The sequence below is a fragment of the Hyperolius riggenbachi genome, chromosome 1, assembly GCF_040937935.1.
Source record: "Hyperolius riggenbachi isolate aHypRig1 chromosome 1, aHypRig1.pri, whole genome shotgun sequence".
NCBI lineage: Eukaryota > Metazoa > Chordata > Amphibia > Anura > Hyperoliidae > Hyperolius > Hyperolius riggenbachi.
Window position 1 is genome coordinate 382,657,087 of NC_090646.1, and position 26,012 is coordinate 382,683,098.

Consider the following 26,012-nt stretch of genomic DNA (forward strand, 5'->3'; position numbering starts at 1 on the left):
CGACAGGTTGGCACAGTTGTGTGACATTGGCAGAGCTAAGGGCAGCACATGAAGGAGGTGGGACAAAATATACGGCAAAAGATTAAAACACAACAGTTATGCTGGTAGGGAGGTGGGACAAAGTATACGGCAAAAGATCAAAACACAACAGTTATGCAGGCAATAGGGCAGGGAACATAGCAGTTATACAGCAATAGTTCAAGCAATAGCTCGAGGTATGTAGCAGATTATGCAGCAATAGATCAGCAGTTTTGCAGAAAATGGAGCATAGGTTGTAGCAATAATGCCAGCAGAGGTTCAAGGCAGACGTGTAAGCGGTAGTATGCAGCAGTTATCTATGCAGTGGTTTGCAGTAGTAGAGGTTAATAGCAGCTATTTGGACAATTAGTACAATGTAGATAGTAGCAGTTATACAGGCACAGGATCCCAGATCATGGCAGTTATGTGGACAGTAGCCCATACAGTAGATGCACAGGCAAGTTCAATGGGCAATAGTTAGTGGCATTTATACAGGCAAAAGTTTGTGGCAGAAATAGGAGGATAATGTGGCAGTAGATAATAGATCTCACCATGTAACCATAGCTGGGCCTGGATCGAGTAGGGGGGTCTGTTGGTGGACCAAGGACCTGGCTCATCAGGGGTCCAGCAGGGATGCCCCTTCTCCCCCCGAACGCTGGAGCAGTAGGGCAGGTAGTGAGCCCCTTCCTAGGGAGCTGGTGCGGCTGGCAGACAGCGGGCAGCCCTCCACTTGAGTGGCCCAGGTGAGCAGGGAGTGCATCGACGACAATCCGGCAGCAAGTGGCAGACCCCGCAAAAGGATTCCAGCAGAGCACATGAGCAGTGAATGGCAGTCGGCAGAGTCTCTTCCCTCCGTGGGTGGCCGAGGGAGCTCAGCGGTGCAGGTCCCCTGGCAGCAGCGGCGATGGAGTTGGCAGAGGCCTCCCACGTGCTGAGCACGTGGAGTTTGTGGTCCGGCGATAGTGAAGGGCAGAGAAGGGTACTCCTGCAGGGGGATAGCGACAGCCGCTGCTGTCCCTTGCGAAATGGCAGGTGGTAGGGTAATGACAGTGCTCCAGGGCTCCCCGTGGCTGGCTTCCAGTGAAGCAGCAGAGCGGCACTAGTCAGCACGTGGGTGGACCAGGGGAGCGATAGAGGCCCTGGGAAGAGCAGTGCAGCTTGCTCCTGGCAGACGTGGATGATGATGTCGGGCAGTGACTCGGTGGTGCGGCAAGCAGGCAACACCTGGGTGGTCGTTCTCCTGTGACTGCCTCTGTGAAGCGGGGGGGGGGCTCCCCGTGGCTGGCTTCCAGTGAAGCAGCGGAGCGGCACTAGTCAGCACGTGGGTGGTCCAGGGGAGCGATAGAGGCCCTGGGATGAGCAGTGCAGCTTGCTCCTGGCGGACGCGGATTAGGTCGGGCAGTGGTGCGGCAAGCAGGCAACACGTGGGTGGTCGTTCTACTGACGATGATGCTCCTGGCAGACGCGGATGATGTTGGGCAGTGGTGTGACAAGCAGGCAACACGTGGGTGGTGTTCTTCTGTGACTGCCTCTGTGAAGCGGTGGGGCAGCGTGGCTTCTGAAGGAGCGATGGAGTCCTCGGTGGAGCGCTCCTCGGCACGTGGGAGGCGGCTGTCCGTGGGGCTTGAAAAACTAAACTTACTACTAAACCTAGGACACTAGAAGTAACTGAAAGAACAGAACTAACTAAAAACTAACTAATAACTAAAAAATAACTGAAGACCAACTAAAAACTAAAACTAGACACTGAACAGTGCCGAGAGCCGATGTGACCGTGGCTGCCCTGGTGGGCGCCTAGATAGAAAAAAAATTAGCAGGTGATTGGCAGATTCCTTATTCTTAAGAATCTCCAATACCTGTAGCAAGTGTTGAACTGTAGTGTATGCAAACTTCCCTTGGTTCACAAATAAGTTGATTTGTTCAATACTCTGTAATATCTCCTCATAATCATACTCAGATAATTCTTTTAAACAAAAATCTTTATTTTCCCTAGCCAGGGAGGAAAGTTCATTAGTAGTTTCATAAGTCCATTTAACTCCCCTGAAAGGCAATTGCATTTCATTATCTGTTAATGGCAGAATCTCATTATAGGTCTCAGTCGCTAAGGATAACGACTCTGCAGATCGGACACGTTTCTTAGAACGTTTGCGTTTTGCCTTAGACCCTGCTGCCTTTGGTGATTTATTCAAAGCTGCAGGAAAATTATCAGGAACACTCTCTGCTTGCTGATCATTTTTGCAAACAATTGAAAGGGCAGCTGATTGGCCTCCTGCCAGGAGTTCATTTAGAGGAAAAGGCAATGGATCTATGCGCAACCAGTTATGGATCACAAACGCTAGAAATTCCAGCGGTCTCTCTTTCAAATCGGAATGATTGAGAACATCGTAAGCCCACTGGAACAATTCCCCTTTAAACAAAATATAAACCAGCTGGAGTGCCCAGGTTGAAACAGGAGTCGCTTGGAGATCGGGATTGGCCAGGAACCTGGCACATTCAGAGAAAAACTCATTTTCTGTTTCAGAGCTAAGTTCTTCAAATTTCTTAAAGGAACAGGAACCATAATTAACAGTGTCATACTTTCTGGGAATCCCCCCCACAATGGGGATTGGTAATGGGGTTTTCATAATGTAAGGCTTGGTGGTGTATTCTCCACAGTCAGCATGCAACGCATGAGCTGACGTGAAGGAGGTACACACACTAGCAGAAGAAAACAGGCTATCCCTAGTATAGTGGAGGGGAGGACTGACTCCAATACGAGATTGTGGCGCACAGAGCCGGTGCAGATCCGACAGCCACAAACAATACTTTTGCGATAACGTCTCAGCGCAAGGTAGCGCTGAGCGCATAAACCAGAACTGAGGAGATCAGGACAGGTAGACAGAATAAACGCTTGCTAGCTAGCCGCTACTTAGTGACAGCAAGCGTCCACAACAAGACAGACTGGAATGAGGCAGCCAATGCGTTTGCAGCGATGGCGTGCCTCACAAAGACAGGACAGGATGGTCAGGAAATAGCAGGATCAAGATAGATGAACGTAATACAGACAAAAATACAATAAGTATGTTTTCCTAGCGTATTACAATTACAGCTATCAATGAAACTATTTGTAACGTCTGACTAACATATGTATATATCGGCAATGAACCGATATATGACATAAGCAGGAACACTGACTAGGACTGGAGTAATACAGGGAACAGGACTCAGAAGGATTCGCTATCTCTTCGCAGAGATGAACGCAATCCACAAACGGTAACAGAACAGGATTCAGAAGGATTCGTTATCTCTTCGCAGAGATGAACGCAATCCACAAACGGTAACAGAACAGGATTCAGAAGGATTCGTTATCTCTTCGCAGAGATGAACGCAATCCACAAACGGTAACAGAACAGGATTCAGAAGGATTCGTTATCTCTTCGCAGAGATGAACGCAATCCACAAACAGAACCAGGAGCAGGGTAACTAACTCAGCACCGGGTGATCACGATACGCGCAACCTACCAAAACGTGCTGAAAAGCTGACTAACTGCACACAGGATATAAACAGTTCGTGTACGTATACATCAGTGACACTGATGTATCAACGTAACACGAATACAAGGAAAATAATAAACGTGCTGGTATGCATATATATTGGCAATGAACCAATATATGATGCAAAGACCAGCAAAGTATCTTTAGAACAAGAAACACGATCGGGGGCTGAAGCAACAGCAAGACAGGCTGAAACTGAAGCTATGAAAACCCGAGGAGTCCTGCAGGAAGCAGATCTTTATACTGAGGTCATCCAATGAGAGCAGACATGCAGATTCCCACACAGGTGAATGATAATCGGTCACAAGCTGACAGCAGGGAAAGGCAGACAAAGCTATGCAGCTTGCATGGAAAGAGATCAGAACTGCCTGAGCTGCAGCACTACTACTTCCAGCAATACCTGCTGCAGCAGCGATCATGACATGATGTTATCAATTCAGTCGTATCCGACTCTTGGCGATTCTACGATTCTATGGGTTAGCTCTCTCCATGCTGTCCGATCTTGTACCATTTCTGCCAGTTGCCTTAAGCTCAATCTTGTGTCAGCTTTGATGGTGTCAAGCCAACGCGTTCTCTGGCGGCCTTGTCACCTTTTGCCACTGATCAGTCCTAGCATTAGGTCTTTCGCTAAGGAATTTGATTGCATCACGTGGCCGAAATATGTGAGTCTGAGTCTGGTGAGCTTGCCTTCGAGTGACTTGTCTGGTCTTGTATGTTCCAATACTTCTTTGTTTGTCATCCTTGCTGTCCATGGAATGCGAACCAACCGTCGCCAGCACCACAACTCTGTCCATGGAATGCGAAGCAACCGTCGCCAGCACCACAACTCGAAGGAGTCGATCTTTCTTCTATCTACTTTTCTTAGGGTCCAACTTTCGCAGCCATACATGGTTATGGGGAAAACAATGGCATGAACCAGTCTACATTTGGCCGTAATGCTAATGTCTTTGCTTTTCATGCTTACCATTGCTTTTCTGCCGAGGGTTATCCAACGATTTATTTCATGACTACAATCACCATTTCGATCGATCTGAGAGCCAAGGAAGGTGAATTCCTGCACACACTCAATCTTTTCATTGTCAACTGTTATCTTGATATTGCCATCATCAACTGTTGTCATGATCTTGATCTTTTTGATATTAAGGTGGAGGCGAACTTTGCACGTTCATATTTGATTCGATTAATCAGATGCTGCAGGCCATCCGCCGTTTCTGAGAGAAGAGTTGTTTCATTAGCATACCGAAGGTTACTGATGTTCCATCCACCCTATATCAACCCTGTATTTAGCTATACATACAGTAAAAACATTTGCATGGGCTCCATGTAGGTTCCGATGTGTATATATAATTCTAGTGAGCGCTTCTAGTTTATGATGTAGCCTCAGATCTGGAACGTCTAATCCACCCTTCATGTTAAACCTTTTAAGAACATTAAATGCATTCCTTCAGCCTTTCTCCATCCAAACAGAATGGGTACATAAGTATTGTATTAAAGTGAAAAAAGAGGAGGAAATATTATTATTATTATTATTGATTTATAAAGTGCCAACATATTCTGTGGTGCTGTACAAAGAGCACAGCACCATGGGTATAGGGTTGCCCAGTGTATGGGTTTTTAAAGTAGTTTGGTGTTGTTGTGGGATAAAGTTTTTATATTTTTATAGTTCAGTGAGGGGCGGTTGCTTTTTGGGTTTGGATAGAGTGACAAACACCCGCAAATCCTGTCATGCTATCCCACAGTTGCCATACCGGTCTCATCCACAAGAGACTTCTGAAGGCAAATCCACTTTGAGCACAGTAAACATATAAGATTGGTTGGTGTGCCTATAAATAATACAATCTCTGTAGTTTTTTTTAACTGCAGTAGGAAAAAAAACCCTATGTAATAAAACAGTAATATAGCAATAGTTAAATTGGAGTGTATCTACAAAAGTTGAGTAAGCTTTAAGTGTACAGACAGTGCTGATAAATGTTACCGTGTTTATGCAATCTATGCAGCAAGTTACACAAGTAACATAACTCGTTTTATACATGCAACCCTTACATTGCTTAGTAGTAAACAATTAAGTTATACTGTATTGTGTTTTTGGGCTAATATATGAAACTTTGTGTCCAGTTCTAATCCTGCATGCACAGTATATTGCAAGCACTACTGCTAAAATGTAGGAGAGCTGTGATTTAGTATGTCTAGTTGAGAAATATAATTTATGTGCCCCAAAGCAGCCTAATATTATGAAAATTTTGGACATCTCAGTAAGTGTCTATGCTAATTGCAACCCATTTTTAAGGTGACCTCCTAATAGCGCTGTCCAATTCATTTGTCATGCAAGTCTCAAGCAAAAACTCTAAAGATACACTCATCTCTATTAGACAACTCCAATTCGGACATTAAAATATATATTTGATCTGCAATTAGCTATAATTAGGAAGATTCACATCAATAAGTTGTCAACATCAGATTGTTTAAGATAAATGTTCAATGTCTGTGGTTTAAGATTTTTTTTTTCAGCCTGACACTTATGTATGACATGAAATTCCAATTTAACTTTTTTATTTCTCCTTATTATGCATGCTTAGCATTACCGTGTCATTCATACACTGCGCTGACAGGGTGCAAAGGGTGTTAAAATAGTGCTGTTAGAGTAAAAAGAGAATTAATCTACCAATGTCCAATTAGTCAAAAGGTTCTTAATGGTCTCCACAGACTACTCAAGTCTAATATGTAGTTATCTCTTTGGTTAGAACTCTTTTATATTGCTGTCAATTGCTTAACATTTTGGCTGAAGAGACTTCAAGATTGTAATAAGTTTGTTTGACATAAAGCAGCTTTTACATGAGTGACTGGAAGAAGTCCTTCAGTCTATAGGCAAGCTTGGCAGTGAATAAATGGTTCCTTTATAACCACACAAGGCCTTAAGGCCTGTTTAAAAATGGGAGCTAGGCACTATTCGCGACCCCCTGCACTGTCTCTCTCCCTCAAAAGCTGCGCGGTGAGCGGATGTGTGTGCTTCGCTTGCACACGTCTGCACGCACACACCTGCCCCGTCTTCCTCCTGCTTAGTAGCTCAAAAGCACGGAAACACACACAGGAGGGTACGCAGAGACACAGGGGTTTTATTACATAGGATTTTTACAGTTGCCCATTTGTCAATGCTTTTTTTCTAATTACAGGTTTTTACATCCCACAAATTGCCTACAGTTAAAGTACTGTATCATATTTTGGTATGTGCAAAGTAATGTGCGCAATGACTTATTTGTTCTGTTGTGTTCCTGTTTAAAAGGGAACACACTGCAATGTCCCACTGTGAATGTTGCCTTGTATCAAAATTCAGTTTTTTTTATACAAAGGACATAAAATAAATGTATCACATCACCTACCTTAGTTTAGGCTAGAGTGCTTGCTCTATTTGGTACCTCCATACTACCACATAAAGTGCTCTATTTGGTATCCCACATGACCATATCAATTGCAACCACACACCACCCAAATATATATGGATCAACCCTATATTCAATAAAAAAACTGTCTTAAGAGCTAAAGGGTTGATGATTCACTACAGTACTAGGTAGGGGACAGCCATAACCATGTTCATTCCCTGTATTTTGTATTTAGTATTTTATCTGACTGAAAAGTCTCAACAGTTAATGTGACTGCACTGTGTATCGTATAAAAATGGGCAAATCCACCGGTCATAAAAGGAATCCTCCAAGAATAGTCACTATTACTTAATTACAGACTTTCAATAGTGATATATATGTCCATTTAAATAGAGCATGCACAAGTCTCAGAAATTGCATCTGAGTTCCAACCACAACTTATAAATCTTTATTTTTTAAATGTGCTGCAAATGCGTGAGTGCACTAGAGATTGTGCTTGGGCATGTGCAGCACAGAGCGACCCCTCTTTGGGAGCTTTCGGGCTCTCGAAGATTGCCAAAGCCTCCCGCAGCAGCAGAAGTGAGCAGTCTTAGACCCATTGGTCGGAGACTACCAACAGGGGATCCAGCACTGGAACACAGGGACCATAGGAAGATTTTTTTATTGTCCAGCGCTGCTGAATATGTTGGTGCTTTATAAATACAATTAATAATAATAATAATAATGGGAAGGCTCTATAGGACCCAGGGCCTTCCATCTGCTTAGGTGAGTATTGTTTGATTTACGCTTCAGACTCCCTTTAATCATTTTAGGCTACTGTATTTTAGTGTCCGCATTGACATGCCTTGTGTGTCAGTTCTTGGCATATTTACAGCTGTGCCATAGCATCTACTCCAGGGGGTACTTGAGCTTGACACGATCAATCTAATATAGCGAGTTTTGAGAAAAAAAAATAAGGAAATCTAAATAAGTATTAATAGTTCATTATAAATAGTGCATAATAAATGTGTGGAAGCATTTATTCACCATTATGAATTATACTTAGCAAATATGTATGCATATATGGGTACTTGAAATGATGTTACCAGCAATAGGAGTTACTTGAGCAACACCATCATTAGTACAGGGGTATGTACCATAATAGTGTTGATAAACACTGTTCTAGAACAGGGCTTGCCAACCCTGTTCTTAAGTACCACCAACAGTGCATGTTTTTCAGAAAACCACAAACAATCACAGGTGGGGTAATTAGTGTCTCAAAACATGCACTGTTAGTGGTACTTGAGGACAGGTTTGGGAAGCCCTGCTCTGGAGGATATTAAGTGGCTTGAGAATGTTCCTCTATGTATCCTATTTGTTTAGTTAAATCACAGTATTTGTGGTGTTGCTTGAAGTGTTCTTTTGTCTTCATGGTGTAAATTATGACACAATACTGCCTCGCCAGAAGCTGCACCATTCACACACACACATAGGGAGGGTTCACATTTACCAGGTTGCTTGCATTTTCCCTGCATAGAAATTTTCATGAATTAACATGGTTCCCATGCATTGATCTAAGTCCACGGCAGAAAAACTGCTTCTCATCAGAGGCCGCGGTCTTTCTGAAGAAAAAAAATGTCCTGTCTTCCTCATGCTTCCTGGAAGCTAGAAGGACTAAAAAAAAAAATCTCACCTGGCCATCTTGTGGACAAATAGTAAAACTACATGTACATACATTTTTTAATACAATAAACACACATTATTACATTTAAATTAACTGTTTATTTCCCACACCAAAATTGCCCAAATACATTTTTTAATGAAAAAAAAATTACAATAAAAAACAAAACATAAATGGTTACCTAGGGGTCTGAACTTTTTAAATATGCAGGTGAAGAGGGTATATTATGAACATTTTTTAAAATATAAGCTTGTAAATAGTGATGCACCTTTATTTCCAAATAAAATATTGCCGCCATACATTGTGATAGGGACAAAATTTAAATGGTGTAATAACCGAGACAAATGGGCAAATAAAATACATAGGTTTTAATTATGGTAGCATGTATTATTTTAAAGCTATAATGGCCGAAAACTGAGAAATAATGATTTTTTTCAATTTTTTTCTGAATATACCTGTTAAAATGCATTTAGAAAAAAAAGAATTCTTAGCAAAATGTGCCACCCAAAGAAAGCCTAATTGATGGCAGAAAAAGCAAGATATAGATCAATTCATTGTGATAATTCGTGATAAAGTTATTGGCGAATGAATGGGAGGTGACAATTGCTCTGTTGCATAAGGCGAAAAATCCCAGCGGGCTGAAATGGTTAATGTGATTTCTTCATGCGGGAAAAACATTGAACATTGCAACATTTTTCTGCACTCCCTGGCCCTTATTCAATTAACTTCTTTTACTAGGTATTTTTTTCTGGGTCATATTTTCACGCCTTATCTATAAAATGCCTTTAGGGCTTGTTAACACTAAGGGCGTTTTCAGCCCTTTTTCAAGCCCATGCGATTTTCAAAATTGCCCACAATGATTCTCTATGAGAAGGTTCATCTCAGTGTGTTTCTATTTTGCTCTAATGCTCTGTTCACATCTAAAATTGAAGTTGCAAACACAAGCATTTTGCAATTTTCTACGCGATTTTTTTTAGCGCCTCCCACCACCTGCCTGCAAGCTGTGGTTTGTTTTTTTTAAAGCGCTTTTGCAGAGCGATTTTTTTTTTTTTTAATTCACTCCCTGGCGCAAGTCAGGAGTGAACTCTTTGACCCGGTAAAGAATAAATACAATGTATTTATTCTTAAAATTGCGAATGTAATCGCCACACAAAGCGATTTTGTGAGCATTTAGCGCTCTTCCTATACCTTCCATTAGAGCAAAATCGCTCCCAAAAATGGTACAGGCACCACTTTGCGATGAAACGCGCTGCTATGATTTTGTGGGTGGTTTTGAAAATAGTCTGCGCTTGAAAAAAGGCCAAAAATGCCCTTAGTGTGAACAAGCCCTAATGGAAGGTATAGGAAAAGCGCAAAATGCTCACAAATCAATTTATCCAGCGATTGCATGTGTGCTTTCATGAGTAAATACATTGTATTTATTAATTTCCGGGTAAATGGAATTGCTCTGCAAAAGCGCTTACAAAAGTGCTTTGTACAAAAACCTAGTGCGCAGTGGAGCACCTGGAGAGGGGAAAAACGCGCCAAAAAATGAAAATTGCCGTTGTCAGCAATTTCATTTTTAGATGTGAGCAAAGCCTCAGAGTCACCAGCAAGAAATTGAAATACTCCAAATGATTGTGACAGTACTTTTCCAACTACTTTTTGGTACTTTTTTGAATGCAGAGTGCTGAAAATGTATTTTAAAACATAAAATGTAAAGTTTTCTCCTAGGAGAAAAAGTACACTGAATAAGGTCCCCAAATGAGCTATCTCACTATCAGACTTTTTAGGTACTTTGCCAAAATGCTCACATTGTAATGTAGATAAACACATTATGTGATCTAAGTAAGTATATGACTGGCAGTATCAGTGTTGATGTACAGTAGGTGGATCACTTAAAAACACACTAAACCCAAGGAAAAGCTACCTAAAGTAAGCACAGAGGTATGTCCATGCAGGATCCACATACTTGTGTGCATTGTCTTCACTCCTGATCCCCGTAATCACTCCTTGAAAATGTTCCAGAAAATTTGACTTTAGCCAAAAGCCAAACTGTTCAAGGAGCGATTATGGGGACTGTAAGAAACTAGGAAAGGAACAAACAATGCACAGAGGTATGTGGATCCAGCATGAACACATTGTACCTCTGTGCTTACCTTAGATAGCTTTGCGTCAGGTTGGGTATCCTTTATGCATACTTTTCTCTTTTTCTACATTAGTTTAAATCAGAGGCCTGCTTTCACTTCCACATGAACGTTTTATTCTTTTACACAGTTAATATATATATATATATATATATATATATATACGTATGTATGTTATGCATGTATATGTATATAATGTTTATGTGTGAGAGATTCTTTTTATAGCCATTAGAAGTCACCCAACCCAGCTGTTTTCCTGTAGCTGTAAGCAGTGCATACTTCGTTTGATTGTTGGTCTATACTGCTAAGTATCTGTGCGGTGACATATCCTTTTTCCAAGTCGACTGGGCATGAGCTGACAGTAATTAGCAGTTTGTAGTCATTTTAATTATATTTCTAATAAACTGGTCTCTAAACACAGCATTTGTGCAAATGGAACTGAAGTACTTTGGCTGCTGAGTAAGTTAGTAAGTTCTACTCAGTGGAAATAAACAACCAGCATCTGTTATTGTATCCCTTTCCAGCTTGGCTTTTACCTTTTACATACATCAATCCCCAGTCAAGGTTATGTAGAGTGAGGGTTACTGGCCGTGATGTGTACACAGGAGATGAAACGCAAAGCACAACCAAAGAGCATCCAACTAAATATTACCCACAACAGCTGCTCCAATTTATTTACCCTCCATGAGACCTACAAAATACTTTTAATACAATATCTATTCTTAATAGTCCTCAATAAAAGTGTTTGTGTGGGCGCCACGTATATAATGCTTTACACTTCAAACATTTCAGTACGTTTTTAGAGAATGTCCATCCTGGGTCATCCTGGTAAAGGCATTTTGATATTTTTTTCATACTACGTCAAACCAGTTTTTGGAAGTTACTGCCATTGTTAGATCACCAGTTCTTTTATGTTTTGAAGACTTACTGGACTGAATGTGGAGCTTTCACCTCTTTTTCCCACCTTAAGTTGGCTATACGACCTAAAATCTCACGGAAGACTTCCTAAAGGATCTGCTCAAAGTATGGGAATATTTGTTAAAATTTAACAAGTTTGTCCTGTCAAGATTGTATGGAATATGGTCAGCTCTATAGTCCTCCTTTTCTGCTGTCCCAGATGGAGCCTCACTTCTGCATTAGTATTTTTTATAATGCAAAGATAAAGGAAAAGCCTGTTTTGGAGCTTTAATCGTTCAGTCACACAGTAGCTTTTCTGTGTTCAGTCACACAGTAGCTATGGCTGGTTTACATAACTATAAATGCATACAGTTCACTATGCACACACACACACACAATGAAATACTGGTTCATGCAGTGGTGTCTGATAACTGAAAATCAGGACACTGGTTAATCCATGAAGGTATTTTTTTAATTTATAGAAATGCTGTTCTACCATAAGCAACAGTGTGAAATCTTCTAAATACTTTATGTAGGGAAATGAAAGACACAGTTAGGTGACCGCAGGCTGTGATCCCATGCTTGACATCCTGCACTAGCACGCAGGACTAGAGGAGGGTTTTTTCATTTTAATTCCCTTAGTTGAAGACATGCCCCTTTTTTCCTCATATAGATAACCAAGTTTATCCAGTTAGCTTAGAGCCCTGTTTCACGCTGGAAATTTTTGCAAAGTAAATTTTGTCTGCAATTCTCATTCAAGCAGCGATTCCCGTTCACTGAATGAGAATTGCAAACACAATTCAGAAAAATCATGCCATGATTTTTCAGTCTGAAGCAGACTGCTTTTTACAATGTGTTATTTTCTGCTATTTCTCTTGTTTTCCACCAGGCTGCTATGTGCTATGTCTGACCCTGTGCTACGGCTATTTCTCTTCTCTCCACTAAGTTGCTATGCTGATGCTGTGTCTGATCCTCTTAGGTCTACAGTATTATATTATGTTAATGATATTAACTACTTTAAGACCGCCTCACGTGCAATGGGCGTGACCGCAGCGGCAGCCCTAGGACTGCCTAACGCCAATTGGCGTGAAGTCCTGGGGCTGCACTTTGCGGGAGATCTCGCGCAGGCTGCGTGCGCATATCCTGCTTGGGGGCGGAGCTCCGCCCAGCCTTCAGTCTCCAAACGTCGATTGCCGCTCGAAAGACTGTTAGATGGCGAAAGCACCGTCTTTTCTGTTAGTACAGCCCTGCGGTCAGCAGCTGTACTGGGGACAGCCGTGTCACACGGCTGTCCCCCTGGGGGACAAGAGAGCGATCGGCTCTCATAGGCTGAAGCCTATGACAGCCGATCGCCTGATTGGCCGGCTGGGGGGAGGGAGGGGTTTTCTAAAAAAAAAATAATGAAATAAATAGTAAAAAATATATTAAAAAAACATAAATATTGATACAAAAACAAACAAAAACTGGGGGGTGATCAGGCCCCATCAAAGGGGGGGGGGAATCACTCGTGTGCTGTGTTGTGTGGCCCTGCAGCTTGGCCTTAAAGCTGCAGTAGGCATTTTAGTAATATTTAGCCTGGTCTTTAGGGGGGTTTACCACTGTGGTCATCAAGTGGTTAAAGGCTCAATATCTCTGCACCATAGCTCCTACACATTCCAAATTTTGAGGTTAGAGGTTAGGGAGGGGACCCCCCTCAAATTACCTCTGTACCACTGTTTCACAAGATACTTTGTGTTGTGGGGTTGCAATTTGGCACAGATATAGTTGGGAGGTTCCACTCCCTACCCACAAAATGTGTATTGGACTGTGTAGGGAGTATGAGTGCTGAGATATTGAGTTTAATTAGACCTACAGTATGGGAGGGGTTTCACCTTTTCATCTGAATTTCGATTGACTGCATGACTTTTTCTTCTCTCTTCTCTGAGAATTGTTTTTTTGCGTGACAAACCTGCTATTGGCTTCACACTGGTGGTGAGTTTATTTCCTCCTTACAGTTACTCTTTAAGTAACATTGTGATGATGCTTTTCAGCTCAGATGGGGAGACAAAAGCCCGGCCTGCATGAAATCAAAGTATTTTGATGTTTCTTGTATTATAAGAGAATATTATTATTGTTATTTATTTATATAGCACTGACATTTTCTGCAGTGATTTACATAGTACATCAAACAGTTAATGTCACTAATTGTTCATTATAAATACTCAAATGTCACCCTTGCCACTGTCAAACTTCATAGTCCAAGGACAGGTATTGAGGAAACAAGTCTTGTGGTTCAGTCTCTGGTCCTCACTATTCTTGCTCTAGCTTCTGAATAAGCAGAACCGCATTATGCATTATAGCAGATCATTATGTGGTTGTGTTTAATTTTGTGTACGTAGCCACCTTGTAAAGAGTATTGAAATTGCTTTCACTTTCTATGACCTGTGCAGGAACACCAATATAAGTTGACACAGCAGCTAGGGAAGTCAGTTGAATCACACAGGTTTACAGAAGCAGAGGGGCACATCCTGCAGATTTTGCTATGTAATCTGTAGACCCTGGTTTTGAAAAGCTGTCCAAATGTCACATGAAAAATATACACAACAGTGTGCATATATTTTAGGAAATTTTCCATACACTTTAAGTATTAAGTTGATGCTAAAATAAAATACACTGTTAATCTATTTCTGGATAAACTTGCATGATTATGTCCAAATGCAGACATGTTAATCAGTATCGGCTAACCAAGAGCGGTTAAGTTGGGTTGAAGCAGGCCATTTCGGCACACGCTCTTCCCCACGTTGCACCTGACCTGGGCGCCACCATAGACATAATGCTATTATGTCTATGGCCGCACAGCAGTGTAATTCAAGGGCCAGCGATTGCCAGACTCCAAATTACTTCTTCCTCCAAGTTGCTACTACTCGGAGGAGGAATAGTATTTCATGCCACCCGGAATTTGTGCAGTGGCAGTTTGAGCTGTCATTCGGCACGGATATTAACTCATGTTGCCCTAATACAAAGTTTATGTTGCCAAACTGTGCGATTATAGTAAATTAATTACTGTAGTCGTGTTTTCTTTTTTTTTGCAGTTTTTTTTTCTGTGGCACGCTTAAATAATGCACTTTGGATATTGCAACATACCAATCTATCTTTGCCATGTTCCTTTTATGCCGGCCCATTACTGAGCATCTGTAAGATTCTTCACATCCCTAGTTACAGTTTGATAAATACTTTTCTTTGTTATTTAATTTCAGAAGTTGTCTTCAGATGTCACTGAACATCAGCATGAAAAAGAAAATTTGTTGAGAAATATGGAGCAGATGACCGAGCAGCTGGCCCAAGCTAAGAGGTCACTGGAAATGGTGAGCCCTCCGACCTTGGATCAACCTGCATTGACTCACTTAACACCATCTAAAAGCGCAGATGTGGAAGTGAAGCAGCTCCAGAAACAACTAAAGGTGAAAAATGAGGATTGGGTTACTTAGTAAACTATTTTTATACCAGGCACTGTAAGCTCTTGGATGGCCAGTATCATGAAATTCTGAAATTAAACTGTGACTTAAGGCTTTTGGATCATGTCAGGATGTACAGTAATCATATCAAGTTTTCCAGGCTTTGTATTTAACCCTAATGAAGGAAAATATAATTTGTTGCCATTTTTTTCTGTTAAGTTCTTTGTCCTACAAACCACTAAGACATAAAAAGTACCACCATGTTAAACCTTTACCCCCTGCTGAAGCATACATAAAGAGAGTGCAGTGCACAAACAAGAAATTGTAGTGTTTTTTTGAGACATAGAGTAGACCACAGTATGCAAATTTAACAATTATTAACAACGTGGATACATAAAATTAAAATCTTGAGGTATGTAACAAACCATGGCTTGATTGATGATAACAAGCCTGATATGCGTTTCATAGTTAGAACTACTACTAAATCATACCAGAAAGATATTTCAGATGTTAAATCTAAGCACATCACATGCATCCTCACCAGCTTTCAGCATGCCAGTGGCTGCTCTTACAGGGTCTTTAGTTTTTGGTCAATTTTGTATTTCCCATTTTTGTGCCTGTTGCTGTGTCCCTGATATGGAACAGTAATGTGCTTCAAGTATCAATCGCAAGATGCTTAACCACTTCACCACTGAGGGGTTTTACCCCCTGACCACCAGAGCAATTTTCACCTTTCAGCGCTCCTTCCACTCATTCGTCTATAACTTTATTATTACTTATCGCAATGAAATGAACTATATCTTGTTTTTTCCGCCACCAATTAGGCTTTCTTTAGGTGGGACATTATGCCAAGAATTATTTTATTCTAAATGTGTTTTAATGGGAAAATAGGAAAAATGTGGGGAAAAATTATTTTTCAGTTTTCGGCCATTATAGTTTTTAAATAATGCATGCTACTGTAATTAAAACCCATGAAATGTATTTGCCCTTTTGTCCCGGTTATAAAACCGTTTAAATTATGTCCCTATCACAATGTTTGGCGCCAATATTTTATTTGGAAATAAAGGTGCATTTTTTTCAGTTTTGCGTCCATCCCTAATTACAAGCCCATAGTTTATAAAGTAACAGTGGTGTACCCTCCTGACATAAATATTTAAAAAGTTCAGTCCCTAAGGTAACTATTTATGTATTTCTTTTTATTGTACATTTTTTATTTTTTTTTAATTACAAAAAAAAAAAAAATTGGGAGTGTGGGAGGTAATGAGTTAATTTTTTGTGTAAAAGTAATTTATTTGTATGTGAAAAATGTGTAGGGTGTAGTTTTACTATTTGGCCACAAGATGGCCACAATAACTTTTTGTTTTAATGCGACCTCCAAGCGTCCTTCCGGAAGCTTGGAGGAAGTACTTGGAGGCTGGGTAAGTGTGTATCTTTTCACAATGATCGCGCTGCTCATCGGAGAGCAGCGGATCATTGTGGGGCTTAGATCAACGAACGGGAATGGATTTTCCCGTTCATTGATCTCCGGGCGAGCGGGCGGCGGCGTGTTTACTAGCGGCGGGCGGCGTGTTTACGAGCGGGAGCGCGGACAGCGGCGGGAACGCGGAAAGTACGGATTTCTATGTCCCTGGGGGTCAAAGGATGGAAAAAGGGACGGAGAAATCCGTACGGGCGGGGGTAAAGTGGTTAATTACTAAAGATGTAAGTGTCTCCGATGAAGCAGTCCACTGAACCATGAAGCGTGCATCAGGATCACTACTGTCATCAATCGAGCTGTGATTTGTTGTATTTATTCCTCAGGCTTTTATTTTATGTTTAGCAGTTGTATATTGACATTTAATAAATGTAGAATTTTGCATGCTGTACTTTACTCTGTTTGAAAAAAAAAAAAAAGAGGAAGAAGAAACAGAAAAACACATTTCCTTGTCGGTCTGGATGCTCTCTAAGGCCCAGTGCACACCAAAACCGCTAGCAGATCCGCAATACGCTAGCGGTTTTGGGAGCTGATTTCAGAGCGATTCTAGGCATGTTTAGAGAGGTTTTCTAAACATACCTAGCGGTTTTGCGTGCGTTTTTGTGTAGCAGATTACACATATTGTTACAGTAAAAGCTGTTACTGAACAGCTACTGTAACAAAAATGCCTGGCAAACCGCTCTGAACTAGCGTTTTTCAGAGCGGTTTGCGTTTTTCCTATACTTTACATTGAGGACGAAACGCTTCCGAAAACCGCAAACGCGCAGCAGGAGGCGCGTTTGCGGCTTGGCAAAAACCTCAAACCGCCGGTGTGCACCATCCCATTGCAATACATTAGACAAGCGTTTTTAGAGGCGGATGCGGCCGACGGATTGCTCCAAAAACCGCTCGGTGTGCACTGGGCCTAATTCTTTCTCCTACAGGCTAAAGCTGCCTAAAAAGGAAAGAAGCTTTATCCTCAACAGAAAATCAGATTATAGCTTTTATTTTTCCAGTGCAAGGTTACAAATAAAAGCAGCTATTCTATAGGCTGACAGTGCTTTTAGGTAGGTACTTTGTCTTTCAGATGCTTCTGGTACAGCACTTATACATTGCAATGGTCACAGTGGCCATATATGCTTACACACACTTTTACCATTACCAATGATCACATTAGAGACAGTGCATTTTTAGTTATAAAACGCATTCTTTAATGAAAGGTGGTGCTTTGTAAATGAAGTGCAGAAGGATCCGTCAAGGATACAACGTTCCTAAGGAGTTGAACTACTGTTTTTACAGAACAGTTCATGATCAGAGAGCCTAAGACCATAGTAGCAAAGCCAGGACATCAGGCTCAGAGGGGAAGATGAACAGGTTTTCAGTACTCATGTAGCGCAGGCTACCATATAATCTATGATCTCAGGTCTTGTCAGTTTCTAAAAGAGCTGTTCGCTGACTCTTCTAGCTAGGAGTAAAGGCTTTGGAGGACAGCTGACAACAATAGAAAAGAAAGCCTATATGGAGGGAGAAATTGGACAGCGGCTCATACATGTGGTGGGGTCATTAGTAGGGGTGAAGTTTTGATCTAGTGTTTTTTTCTTTCTTTTCTTGCTGCTAAAGCTTTCAGGTTTCAGATTCTTTCATGTCTAGTTTTGATCTTAAGTTGGCTCATTGATTGTTCCAACACACATGATCTCTGTTACTTTTGTCCCTTTAAACATCTGTTCTCGTTATTATTAAAGCATCCCCAGTCTTTTACGTCTTTCTATGAATAGTGCCAAATTGCCCCAACAGTCTAGTTTGACTACATGTCAGACTGCCGCGGATCATTTATTCATGTAATTATTATAGGTGTCTTAAAAGTCTAGGTGTAAAGGCAACTCACTTGTCACCGTTAGTCTGTGTTTTGCTTGTAAAACCATTGTTAGAAAATGATCGCGCAAAAAAAAAAAAAAAACCTTGGAAGATATGTATATCAGATTTTTTTTATTCATTATATATTATATTACAGTATCTTTTATAATCTGATATAGGTAAAAAAAATGTAAATAAAAAGTATTCACAGTGAAGTTCAGAGTATTTCTGTAAATTTGTCTTAAAAATTAAAATACTGGGGTGCAGATTAGATTTAATTGTAACATTTGTAGGTGCATATTTGGCTAAAAATGTCAAGTTTGCACAATATGTAATTGTAAATTGTATACATAAAATTATGATAATGTGTTACAGTGTACATAGGTAGATTACAGTGTACATAGGTACAGATTCCTGATTGTTTTCAGCAGACTATTTCCTCTCTTTTGACACACAGGTGTAGCAATAAGATAAATGGATATTGTAAATCTAGTGAGCCTAAACAGCAATGTTGCAATAATTGCTACATTATACTTTTACCTCTCTTTGAAGTTGATTCAGAAAAACTTACCACGCTGAGCAGCGCGGGTTAATCCAGGGAGCGCACGTTACTGAAAGCGGTCAGACGCTCTCCTTTGAAGTGCCGTGCGGTGATACGTAGTGTGACCGAGATACTTTACTAGCGCGGTCGCTACTATGCATCAAAAGAGAGGAAATGGTCTGCTGAAAACAATCAGAATTCTGTCTCAAAAATATAAAAAGTCTACCTATGTACACTGTAACACATCATAATTTTGTGTATAAAACTTATAATTACATATTGTGCAAACCTGAAATTTTTTTAAGAGTGCACGCTACACTGACAGCGTGCACTCACTGGTTTAACTCCCGCTGCTTAGCACGGTAAGCTTTTGTGAATCAACCTCAAAGAGAGGTAAATTTATAAAGTAGCAATTATTGCAACATTGCTGATTAGGCTCACTAGATTACAATATCCATGGATCTTATTGCTACACCTGTGTCTCAAAAGTGACAGAAACTACACTGACAGTAGCTTGCCCTCGCTGGTTTAAGTTTTTTTGAATTAACCTATTTACCACAAATTATTTTATGTAGAAAAGGTCAAATTCCGTCCAAAATCGATCATTCCCGTCGATCTGTCCGCGCGGAAGATTTTGCTCGATCGCCGGCGGGTCGGGAGTGCGTCCATAGCAGCATTTGAATGAGCTCTTTGGCATCATAAGCAGCTGAATCACACACCTGAAACAAGCATGCAGCTAATCCAGTCTGACGTCAGTCAGTGCACCTGATCTGCATGCTTGTTGAGGGGCTGTGGCTAAAAGTATTAGAGACACAGAATCAGCAGTAGAGTCAGGCAACTGGTATTATTTTAAAAGGAAAAATTAATTTCCTTCTTAGTTTAGGTTCCCTTTAAACAGTTTCCACTGCATACCCATAGCACACTCAACTGTTAGGCTAGAAACCCACTATGAGAGCTTTTCTGAGCGCTTTGTGATTTGAAAAGCTCTAGCTAATGCAATGCTATGGGTGTGATCCCACTTGAGTGATGCGATTTTATAAAAATCCCCCATAGCATTGCATTACCAGGCGCTTACAAAGCGCTCCCAGTGGGTTTCTGGCCTCAGAGTAGATTGTACTTTTTAGTTTTTAACAATAACAATAGCATTTCTATATCGCTTTTCTCCTAGTTTTTAGTTAATGAACGGAATCACAAACCCATTGCCGATAATCGTTTTGAAATGGAAGTGCTGGGTTTTACGTAGGCACTTACGTTTTCCGATACACTCAGGTGGGGAAGAGGCTTTACTCTTTTTTTTTTTTTTTTTTCGTAAACCAGTTTGGTGGTTCTGGTTTGCAGACGATTGTTCATTAAACAAGGTGTATATGAGATCACCAGATATCTCTCAGCTTTTGTGTGCACAGCACATGTGTGAAAAGTAAGGAATTTAATAGATTATAAAATAATTTCTTAGCTCTTTTGCATGACCTGACCTTTAGAAAGATGCTTTGTTGAAACCTTTCAGACACATCTATGCAGCAATATGCAAAGATTTTTATCTCCCGTGTGTATCGAGCTTTAGATGTCAGCTGACGGGGTTGGGTACTCGATCCTTCAGGCAACATCACTGGGCTGAGGATGTACAAACTTGTAGTTAGCCTGCTGCCTATCGACGTGTTCTGTTGCAGTGTGGGGAGTGGAGGGCTGACAGAGCAGTGCAGATGTGATGTCACATGGCGATTAGAGAGAACAAAGCTAACTTCCGTGGCATGGACAAATTTATCCACCTGGCAGATCACTGGCTGGGCTGCAGGCAGGTGTTGTGGTACACACAACAGATTAGCAGCGTCATCAACTGCCTTAGCCAACTTCAATCTAGTGTGTGTATGGGTCTTATAGCCTCTATCCACAGACTGCATATTTGATCCTGCCTAATGGTCTATGGCGGTGCCGAGTAGGTTTCTGAGAAGACCTAACTCACTCCCTCCTGTCTGATGTCGGCCCTTTTAAACCACTGTTAGAATGGTCACACATCAGTCTCCTCAGCTATTTGTCAGTGGATCCATGCGTGTAGCAAGCATGAGGCGCTCATGCTTGCTACACAGCCATAGCAGTTAAGGCACCTGTTTTTTTCACTGACCTGAGGAAGTGAAACGCGTTGTCAATTTTATGTGCTTGAATAAAAGACCCTTTTTCAATAAATTGGTCCAAATTCTTTTTATAGAGAGGTAAGATTCCCTCTAGGTTTGTAAGATTAATAACTTATTAGCCTATCTTTTATGCATTGGGCGCCTCCACCCCAGTCAGATACTCACCTAAGGAGAGGGAAGGCTCGGTCCTAATGAGCCTTCCCTCTCCTCTCCCAGTGCCCGGTCCCGCGCAGGATCCCCCGTGGCAGTATTCGACCAGTTCGGTCAAATACTGCCACTTCCGCATGCCGAAGGGAGCTTTCGGAAGCCTTCGGGAGCACTCGGGCTCCCGAGGATGGGGCCGCTCCATACTACGCATGCGCGAGCGCCCTCTATGACGCGCTCGCGCGTATGTAGTATGGAGCGGCCCGTCTTCGGAAGCCCGAGTGCTCCCGAAGACCTCCGAAGTCCCTGCGGCGGCGGACGCGAACGGGGGAGCCAGTGCAGCACCGAGGGCACCGGGAGAGGAGAGGGAAGGCTCATTAGGACCGAGCCTTTCCTCTCCTTAGGTGAGTATCTGACTTTTTTTTTTTTTTTATTAGCGGTACCCATTGGCTTTAAGTGCCTTTGAAAAGAAGGTTTCCAGATTTCAATATAAGCCCCCCAGGGCTTATCCCTCCCCACCTCCTCCTAGACACTGGAGTAGGAAAGAGCCCCTTGTCCATGATATGGACAAGGGCTCTGTAGAAGAGTCAGAAGGCTTTATCGGCCTTCTCTTACAGATCTCCTATATCATGTACCATGTGGGCTGGTATGGTTGCCCATGCAGGCTGGTAAAGCCATGACGGCTGAGTTAACCTGTGTGGGACTCCGCCCTACTAACCATACCATCCCACATGGTGCATGATATGGGGGCTCTGTAAGAGAGGGACAACTTCCTCTCCTACTGATCCCTTGTCAATATTATGGACAAGGGACTCTTCCCCACCTCTGGTTCGGAGAAGGAGGTGGGTAGGATAGGTCAGGGGGGACTTATGTTGGAATCTGGGAGCCCTCTTTCAAAAGGGGACCACCATGGGTCTGGCCCCTTCTAGGTAAATAGGTATATATAAAATAGAACAGCGAACTTTAATAGGGAATAAAACTGTATTATTTTTTCATCTTTCAGAGTGACTTCTTTCTTCTATCTTTTCTAATTTTGATTTCAGCGTTCTCCCAAAGTGGGGGGGGGGGGTTTCATTGCTACCGCCACTCTGGCGACCACCCACCACGGCGCCGCTGGCTGCTGTGACTACCGGTTTCTCTGCTACTGTCCACTGGGGGCACACACCACATCGCTTCTTCTTGCCAGCTCTCCAGCGATATATTATTCAGGGCGCACTGGCAAAGCATCTTTGTGCCTTCCTCAGGGCTCCTAGTTGGTCTAGGGTTTCAACCAATGAGAATCTTTCCTAAGCAGGATTTCCATTTGTCAGCTAAACTGACCATTGAAAATCCTCCTCAGGGAACATTCTCATTGGTTTACTCCCAGGACTTATTAGGAGTCCTGGTCGGAGCCTCAAAGATGCTTTGCTGGGGCTCCCTGAATAGTAGAGTGCCAGAGGGTCAGCATGAAAAAGAGGTGCAGCGGTGGACCAACAGGTGGTCCTAGCAGCCAGCAATGGGCAACAGGAGAAAAATGTTTTTTTCTTTTTGTTCACTTTTTTTAAAATTTTTATACTAAATTGGTATAGAGTCAAAAATGACTCACTTTACCTATTTGATAGGCAACTGGTGTCTCCTTAGCAAAGGAGACTACCAGATGCTAAAAGAAGACTGCGGGACATGACATTCTTGTCCTCCTTTGGCCAGCTTATCATTCCAGCAGGATTTTTGTCAACTGGCAACATATTCAGTTATCCTGGGTTTTGTTCTTCCCACTAACCCGGGTCTACCTTATTTTTTAGAGTTTAGTAGTACTTAGATGTTACCATCTTCCTTGCCAGCTCTTCATGATTCCCTTGCAATTGTGGGATACAAAGATTCTTGCAGTGGAGCTTCTATATGCCCTGCTGGTAGCTCCACTCTGTCAGTCCATGTGCAGGAGGTTGCAGATGGTAGTTTTATTTCTGAACTTGTATCTTTATAAATCTTTGTGATAATCTGATTAAAGGGGGTTCAAGCATATGTAGAATGTTAGCTAGGACAGTGTACAACCTTGGCATATGTCATTCTAATGGCCATTTATTTTGCAGCATTGTTTTAATTCAGTCATATTGAAGGGGTTTCAAGCATGAACCACCTTTTTAACCACTTGCCGACCACCTTCAGCCCATGGGCGGCGGCAAAGTGTGCTGCCGATGGGCGTGTTTAGCTGGCGATCGCGTCGCTGGTGATGCGATCGCCCACCGGCAAGAGGCTCCGCCCACCCATTGCATCAACCCGCCAGCTGTTCGGAAGCGCTGGTGGGTTGTTAACCCACACAGATCGCCGCATGTGAAGCATATAATACACTTTGTAATGTATACAAAGCGTATTATACAGGCTGACTCCTGCCCTGGTGGTCCCAGTGATCGAGGGACCACCAGGGCAGGCTGCAGCCCCCCAGGTTGGCAACCAAACACACTGATCTGCCCCCCCCCTGCCCTCTGATCGCCCACAGCACCCCTCAGACCCCTCCCACCCCCCAGACCCCTGTTTGCATCCAATCACCCCCCTAATCACCCATCAATCACTCCCTGTCACTATCTGTCAACGCTATTTTTTTTATTAGGTCCTAAACTGCCCCCTGGGGGCTCCTGGTCACCCCCCCACCCCTCAGATCCTCCCCAGATCCCCCCCCCCCGTGTACTGTATACATCTATTCTTCCCTGTAATCACCCACTGATCACCTGTCAATCACCCATCAATCACCACCTGTCACTGCCACCCATCAGATCAGACCCTCATCTACCCCTTGCGGGCACCTGATCACCAGCCCACACCCTTAGATCGCCCGCACACCCGCCCTCAGATCGCCTCCGAAGTGCATTGTTTACATCTGTTCTCCCCTCTAATCACCCTTGATCACCCATCAATCACCCCGTCGCCACCTGTCACTGCTACCCATCAGATTAGACCCTCATCTGCCCCTTGCGGGCACCCAGTTACCAGCCCACACCTTCAGATTGCCCTCAGACCCCCCCCCCCCCCCTATCACCTGTCCAGTCCACTGATTACCTATCAATCACCCCGTCACCCCCTGTCACCACCTGTAATTGGTACCCATCAGATCAGACCCTCCTCTGCTCCTTGCGGGCACCTGATCACCCACCCGCACCCTCAGATCGCCCGCAAACCCGCCCTCAGATCACCTCCCAAGTGCATTGTTTACATCTGTTCTCCCCTCTAATCACCCATCAATCACCCCGTCACTATCTGTCAACGCTGTTTTTTCAATTAGGTCCTAAACTGCCCCATGCTCCTGATCACCCCCCACCCCTCAGATCCTGCCCAGACCCCCTCCCCCCTTGTGTACTGTATACATCTATTCTTCCCTGTAATCACCCACTGATCACCTGTCAATCACCCCCTGTCACCACCTGTCACTGCCACCCATCAGATCAGACCCTAACCTGCCTCTTGCGGGCACCTGATCACCCGCCCACACCCTGAGATCGCCCGCACACCCGCCCTCAGAACGCCTCCGAAGTGCATTGTTTACATCTGTTCTCCCATCTAATCACCCACTGATCACCCATCAATCACCCCCTGTCACCCATCAGATCAGACCCTCATCTGCCCCTTGTGGGCACCCAATCACCCACACCCTCAGATAGCACTCAGACACCCCCCCCCCCTGATCACCTCCCCAGTGCATTGCTTGCATCTATTCCCCCCTCTAATCACACCCTGAGACACCGATCAATCACCTCCTGTCACCCCCTAGCACACCTACCCATCAGATCAGGCCCTAATCTGCCCCGTGTGGGCTTCTGATCACTCGACCAAACCCTCAGATCCCCCTCAGACCCCCTTCCGATCACCTCCCCAGTGCATTGATTGCATCTATTCTTTCCTCTAATCACCCACTGAGACACCCATCAATCACTTCCTGTCACCTCCTAGCACTCCTATTCATCAGATCAGGCCCTAATCTGCCCCCTGCGGGCTTCTGATCACCCAGCCAAACTCTCACCTGCCCCACCGCAGTGACAGAATTTTTTTTCTCTGGTCACTGCTGGTCTCTACGATTTAATTGTGGCTGAGACCAATCGTTATGCCACACAATACGCAACCGCCAATCCAAAAAGCTACCATGACCAGCCTTTTCTGTGGAAACCACTCCAACTTTCCGAACGTAACATTTTTTGGGGCCTTCTCCTTAACATGGGTCTAGTCAAAAAGATAGTATTGCGGTCTTATTGGTCTATGCACCCAATATATCACAGGCCCATGTTCTCTGCTGCCATGTCCAGGTCACGATTTAAGAACATCCTGCGCTTCCTGCACTTCAGTGCCAATACAACCTGTCATCTAAGAGGCCATCCTGCTTAAGACCGGTTCCAAAGAATTCGGTCCCACATAGATCACCTGTCATCAAAATTTGCAGATGCTTATACCCCTGAACAGTCATTTTGAGGCATTTGGTTTCCAGACTACTCACGGTTTTGGGCCTCTAAAATGCCAGGGCAGTATAGGAACACAAGTGACCCCAATGATTTCTCCATTCATTGATTATGGCTGTCACAATGGTTTGCTGGAGTCCCAACACTATATGAATGTCTTTGTAACCTTTTACTGACTGATAGATGTCAATTACATTTGTTCCTGAATTTCTTTAGATCGCAGCATGACCATACCTCCCAACATTTGAATTATAGAAAGCGGGACACTTAGATCACACTACTGGCCACACCCCCAACCCCCTAATCATGCCCACCAAAAAGTTTTTTTAAATAAATATTTTTAATTAATAAATAATATTAATTACTCCCGAAAGGGGAGGCGCATGAGGGTGCCAGTGGGTGGGGAGGAGGATGAGGGTGGCCG

General features: G+C 42.9%; 1 protein-coding gene across 2 annotated transcripts in view; it reads left to right on the forward strand.

Moving 5' to 3' along the window:
- Window positions 1-26,012, forward strand: part of CNTLN (centlein) — a 540,427-nt gene that overhangs the window by 313,033 nt on the left and 201,382 nt on the right. For both annotated transcript variants that reach the window (XR_011020538.1, XM_068234381.1), the window contains exon 20: window positions 14,849-15,052. Coding sequence is in view for 1 of the 2 variants with exons in the window: in XM_068234381.1 (XP_068090482.1) it covers window positions 14,849-15,052 (204 nt within the window). In the remaining variant the exon portion in view is untranslated. The remainder of the gene's footprint in view (window positions 1-14,848; window positions 15,053-26,012) is intronic.